This window comes from Augochlora pura, chromosome 6 (genome assembly GCF_028453695.1).
Source record: "Augochlora pura isolate Apur16 chromosome 6, APUR_v2.2.1, whole genome shotgun sequence".
In the NCBI taxonomy this organism is placed as follows: Eukaryota; Metazoa; Arthropoda; class Insecta; order Hymenoptera; family Halictidae; genus Augochlora; species Augochlora pura.
In genome coordinates this window covers 3,354,074-3,360,408 of record NC_135777.1, presented here as the reverse complement: position 1 = coordinate 3,360,408, position 6,335 = coordinate 3,354,074, and the positions used below count along the sequence as shown (strand labels likewise).

The following is a 6,335-nucleotide window of genomic DNA, read 5'->3' as shown; positions in this document are numbered from 1 at the left end:
CTCTCGCAGGCCAGGCGAATGCGTTGCCCGGTCGGGCAGCCGGTCTCGCGGAACCTGCGAAAAATGCTAAATCGACTCTCCGGGTCTTTATGCAAATTCCTCGGAAATTTTCTCCCTTGCAAATTGCTTGTAGCTAACTTTTATATGCATAAAAATCCGCGGTGTAACGAGTATCGCCGCGATTAACAAGATCTACTGCGAAAAGACAAGCGCGGCGAAGTTTCGGTTTAAGTAGATTATCCCGGCCGGTGGTCGGACACGGAATATTTATCAAAATAAAAATGTCCCGGTAAGAGCACTTTGCCCGGACGACGTCGAGTGCCTCTTTCGGTCGTTTCGATGCGAAAATTCCTGAATCAGAGGTCCGGGAATTATTGTTCTCGATGCGGATCTGTCGTTTAGGGTTGGTCACGTTAAAAAAAGACATAATCGTGAGGTCGCTCGCGTTAAGATTCATTTAACGGTGAACGGAAGCGAATTTCGAGAAACTTGTGGACAAAATACAGATTACTTTTTAAAACGTATTTGTTACCAACTGCAATAACCGTACCGTTTAGAAAAATAAGAAGAAAAATGTTAATAAACTTGTAGAGTAAATAAATTACGCGAGTGATAAATACTATGTAATACATTGATATAGTATAAGCACTACACTTATAATTGTTATTAATTTATAATGATCGATTAATTAAGTTAAATATTAGTTTCTCTTTTGATATCAGAGTAATTGTTTCAATCTACTATAATTCTCTATAACAAGAAACATTCAGATATCGAACTTAAGTACAATTTAATAATTTTTCTGAATACAGTCTCTGCTTTTCTAATCCGCTATCTTTTCTTTGCTTCATTGCTGTAGGAAACCGTTCATTCTTTCTATTTTCTCTGTTATTTTACCCTGAAACTAGTTTCGATCACTACTTTCCATTGACTGCGCGCACATCTGAGCTTTGATAATAGTTGTCAGACAAAATGCGCTCATATACGTGCACATGATACAAATGCGTTACTACTGTATTCCAATGCGTACGCGTCTTCGCGGTTTACAAAAGAAGAATAATTCGATAGAAAAGACCACGTTGAATGAAGCGATCATCACAGTTGGCAGGTCCGAGAGATCGGCCTACGAGTTCTCGAACAATCGAATCTCGTCGGTCGCCGGGAAAGATACACGGGTTCGCGCGTATCGGCCGGCTGACCGAAGCGTATTTAAAGCAATCTCCGCTCGGGTTATATGTTTGCTCCGGCGAGGTTATCGGCTCGCTGGATTCGTGACTGGAAACCCGGGCCGGGCCCCGATCGTCGATGGAAGTTGCGAAACGCGACGTCACGATCCCCCGGCAGGCATTAATCAAGCTAACGGTGCCGGTCGGCGGGGGCATCATCTCGCTCGCTCCTCCGCTCCTCCGCTCCTCCGCTCCGTCGCGCCGTTTTCGCGGAGTTTCTCGCTGGTCCGCCGCTCGCGCGAACACATCGCTTTCCGTGATTCCTCGGGCGAGCGCGGCCGGGAGACGGCGGGACGAGAACCAGAGACAGAAGAGAGAGAGAGAGAGAGAGAGAGAGAGAGAGAGAGAGAGTGAGAGAGAGATAGAGAGAGTGAGAGAGTGAGAGAGAATAGAGAGAGAGAATAGAGAGAGAGAATAGAGAATAGAGAGAGAGGGAGAATAGAGAATAGAGAGAGACAGTATAGAGACAAAAGAGAAAGAGAGAGAGAGAATAGAGAGAGAGAGAGAGAGAGAGAGAGAGAGAGAGAATAGAGAGAGACAGTATAGAGACAAAAGAGAAAGAGAGAGAGAGAGAGAGAATAGAGAGAGAGAGAGAGAATAGAGAGAGACAGTATAGAGACAAAAGAGAAAGAGAGAGAGAGAGAGAGAGGGAGAATAGAGAATAGAGAGAGAGGGAGAATAGAGAATAGAGAGAGACAGTATAGAGACAAAAGAGAAAGAGAGAGAGAGAGAATAGAGAGAGAGAGAGAATAGAGAGAGACAGTACAGAGACAAAAGAGAAAGAGAGAGAGGGGGGGAGAGCGGTCGAGCGCACGCGCAAAAATGTCCGACACGCTGCTCGTTTATTATCGTAAACTACATGGCGATTTAATAATAGAACGGAATTGAATTTCACTCACCACGACGAGCGCGTGCGTCAGAGCAGTCGATGACCTCGACCTCCTCGGTGTCATGCCGACGACCTCGCCTCTCATGATGCTCTCGACCACTGCGGAAAAGAGTTTCCTTCGCTTTAAAACCGGGAACGATCCACCGCGCCGCTACAATTCCGATCGGATCGATCGCTAACGAATTAATCGCTACTATTTACGAATTGTCTGCGGGATCGTTATCGCACGCCGGTATCACTGCCATCGTTTCTGGAGATTAATGTTCAACGTCGCGACGGTCTGATACGTTTCCGTGCACATTGAATGGGGAAATACGCGGTGGACAGCGCTCCGTCAACCGCGAACGAAGCGAGCGTTTTTACGCGTCGATTCGCGACAGTTTCGTTTTTTGACGATCAACCCTTTCGTCAAGGGAGTTTACTAGATTCGAGCGACATCGCGGAACCGGTTATTTATAGCGTATTATTACTGTAATTTATTCTACTTTATCGCGAATCTGTTCCGGTCGCGAACAAAGCTATCTCCTAGAACTTCTTTAACCCCTTGGCTACCGTGGTCGCATATAGGAGCTTAGAAATTTTGCGCTCGTGACGCCGAGAGCGTCAAGGGGTTAATGTAGCAATAACAATGATAATTTCTGAACGAAATAATGTTTTCGCTACAATAACAAAAAGGAGCAATATAGCGGTGTAAAGATAGACTCGAGACTTTACTTTTTTTTTATTTTTACTCTATAACGTCCGGTGGCTCTGCGTTAGTGCCATGCGAAAACTATCGGGTAAGCGCCGGTGGCTCCACGTTGGTGACACGCAAAAACTAAACAAAAGAGAACACATTGTTGACCGGCAATTTTTGCGCTGAATCTATCTCATGTCACCGGCTATTATTTCGTAATTCAATGAGGAAGCGAAACAGTATAAATAACCTTCAATAAACTTTATTTATACATAACGAATTGAAATGAAATTTTGGACTTATCTTTTATATAACTTTTCTTTTCTTTTTAGTATGATATACTGTATAGCAATCACCTACGTGGAATGGTACACAACTGAATCTGTTATAAACAGTATAGAACTAAAATTGTTATAAACAGTATAGAACTAAAATTGTTATAAACAGTATAGAACTAAAATTGTTATAAAAACTTGAATATCTAGAAAAATAATGTATTTTTTTATAATAAAAGAGACACGTCTAAACACGATGATCTTTTGCAGTATTCTATACTGAACTGGGTTTCATAGATTAAAACAGCTAATGCAGGGCAAACACGAGTTAACTCGTGACCGGTCAACAATGTGTTAATTCTCCACGATATACGGATGATAATCGAACACCGTCGCGCCGAGATTTCGCGAGAAATTCACGGTTACCCAGAGTGACTCACCTCCGTCGCCGATCAGCCGCATTTGTACTAAACTGGGGTCCTCGTTGTGATCCTCGAGGACGGTGTCGTCGGTGACGGTCAAGTCCTGAAAACAGAGTGCCGCGAACAGCGGTGAGCAGGCGAGAGAACCGCGGCAATCGTCGCGCGTTCGCGGACCATCGAAATCGGCGGATCGCCGATCCGCGGTCTCCCCCCTCCCGTAAATTGTCAACCGATGTTACCGCGAGCCATTCGACGTGTCTCTCTTCCGGCGCGAGGCGCCGACAGGCGATCGTCGACAGAGAAAAGGCATCTTTCGTTTCGGTGCGGGTCGCGCGCCGGTCGATTGAAACATCGAGGCGGCCACCGAGCGCGGATAAATCTTTTGGAACCGTGGGATTTATGGCGGACCGGCTCGCGTGAACGTGCGCGGCGGGTGGCGGAGAGCCGAAGACGTCCATGGGCGAGGAGGACGTCGTTAACCCCTTCCCGTGGCATTTAGCTCGGCGAAACTTGGGTCCAAGCGTCAAAGCATAGTAAACAAGACAAGCGCGTACAGTTACTCGATTTAACCCTTTGCACTCGAGCGGCGCCTCTACGGCGCCATTAAAATTGTTATAACACGTTCCAAAATTATTTTTACAAATATCGCCGAAGCATAGATTGAAAAAAATTGTTAAAAGTAGAACTGTTATATGAGTTACGAGACTCAATTTCACACGCATAGAATAAATTTTGTTATATAAGATGGAAATACTAAAAGTCAGAAAAATGATTTTTGATTTGCAGTTAAAATGGCTTCGAGTGCAAAGGGTTAATATTCGGACACCATGGTACTTGCGTCATTATTGCTCCATATATTTATTTGAAATAGTTCTATCGAATTTTCTGATCTGTTATAGTTTAACCCTTTGCACTCGATCGGTGACTCTGAGGCACCACTGAAATTATTCTATTTCATTCTGAAATAATTTTTGCAACGATATGGTTTAGACTTAAAAAATTGTCAAGTAGTAAAACTGTTGGTAGGAGTCACAAATTTTCTATTTATAAAAATTTATTTTGTTAAAGAGAATGGAAATACCACGAACCAGAAAAACTATTTCAAATTTACTGTTAAAATGGCTCCGAGTGCAAAGGGTTAAAGTACATATCCTAGTTTACAAATATGTAAAATAATTCATTTTATTTTCGTTACTATATACATAATGGATAATAAACGGAATTAAGCTCCATTTTAATGTCGAAATAATATTCGGACATATGATATGACAAAAGGTTCTTTCCTCTGCATACAAATACATTTGAATAAAATTACAATAATTTTAATATTTTAATAATAATAATGATTATTATTATAACATCTTATTTTGTTTCAAACGTATAGTGTATAACATAGAGGTTCATAAGTGTCGGTAAGTAAACATCCATGATGGCGCGGAGTGCGAAGGGTTAAGAAAAATATTGAGAAATAATAAGTGCTAAAATAGAGGAATAAAAAGTGCTAATCAACGTAGTGAGAAAGGAGTCGTAGTTAACACTATGCTGTCCGGCGTCACCACAATGGTGTAACGATTAAAGTATCGCTTGACAGCCGGCGACACTACAGTGGTGTGACGCGCAAATATATAAGACAAACAAATTTTATATTTATCTACATATCATCGAAATGTCATGAAAATAGGTGGACAGGAAAACTCACGAGGACTAACGATGAGATTAGTCAATCTTGTCAACTTATAATTTCTCGATAGCCTTTCCCGATAAAGGGAAACAAGTGAAACAATCTGAATCAGTGCTGCCGGCGCCAAGTGAAGACAATTTTGCGAGACGCGCGGACGGCAAAGTGTTAAGGGTCGTCGAAAGGGGTTAAAGGGTTAATCGCGATGCGCCTTCTCTGTCGACCTGAGAGCAGCACCGTCGTCTCTCGGTAGCGTCTGATCGAGTCCTTTTTGTCGTTTTCGTGGTTATCGGTAAATAAAAAAAAAAATAAAAGGTATGCAACAGAGTCAGCTCTACGTTCATCCGAAGAGATATCTCTCTCTCTTCGTTTTACGAAAGGCAAGAACCACTTGGCTCGCGTCATTGGCGGCGCCGCTTCTATCATTCCGCCGAGGATCCGACGAAAAAGGACATTCACAGAGTAAGTCTCACCTTGGTGGACTCGTTGTAACCAACAATGACGGCAGTGTACCATTGTGTAGTGCCCTCGGCCCGATAAACCTCGACCCTGAAGCCGACCAGCACGCTCGGCGTCGTCAGCAGGATCCTCTGGCCGTCCTGCATCTCCGCCCAGCGTCGAACGGCGCTCGCCCACGCCACCGAGCCCTTCATCAGCTCCCAGTCCTGCTGCAAACACCATCGCAGGATTAATTGTTGCACGGAGAACGTATCCATTCACGGACACGAAGATCGCTGACTATAGCGAAAGATGGACGCGATCAAAGTTGGAACGCGATTCTTGTAGCAATAGAAAAATATAGGTAACGCTGCACCGTTGTTACTATTACTATTATTATTATTTTCGGTATGTTGGGGTTACTTTATCGGAGCTTGTGTAAAAATGAAGAGTCTTACTAATACATTACGAAAAGAATAAAGAAGAATATTCAAAGAATTCAATGATAAGTTGTTGTAACTTTCGAACCATTAGGGATATCGCAATGAAATATTTATTTGTAATTTAAACGATAAGTTTGTTTCACTCTAATTGTATACGATATTTCTTAATTTTTAAATATGTTTTTCCTATTTGAATTTCGTGATTGCAATGCTTTAGTGAACACGTTTTATAGAATTTAAATTGGTTTCTGTGGCTAACAAGCACTGTACTTTTTAAAGGCGTCTCGC

The 6,335-nt window shown here is 42.8% G+C and overlaps 1 protein-coding gene across 1 annotated transcript; it reads right to left on the bottom strand.

The window, feature by feature from the left end:
* Positions 1-732: 732 nt before the first annotated feature.
* On the bottom strand, positions 733-5,882 carry LOC144470905 (putative JmjC domain-containing histone demethylation protein 2C). Its single transcript, XM_078182496.1, has 4 exons — positions 5,640-5,882; positions 3,507-3,591; positions 2,126-2,214; positions 733-750 (listed from the first exon to the last, which is right to left on the bottom strand). The coding sequence occupies exons 1-4, from the start codon at positions 5,880-5,882 to the stop codon at positions 733-735; spliced, it is 435 nt and encodes a 144-aa protein (XP_078038622.1).
* Positions 5,883-6,335: the final 453 nt, after the last annotated feature.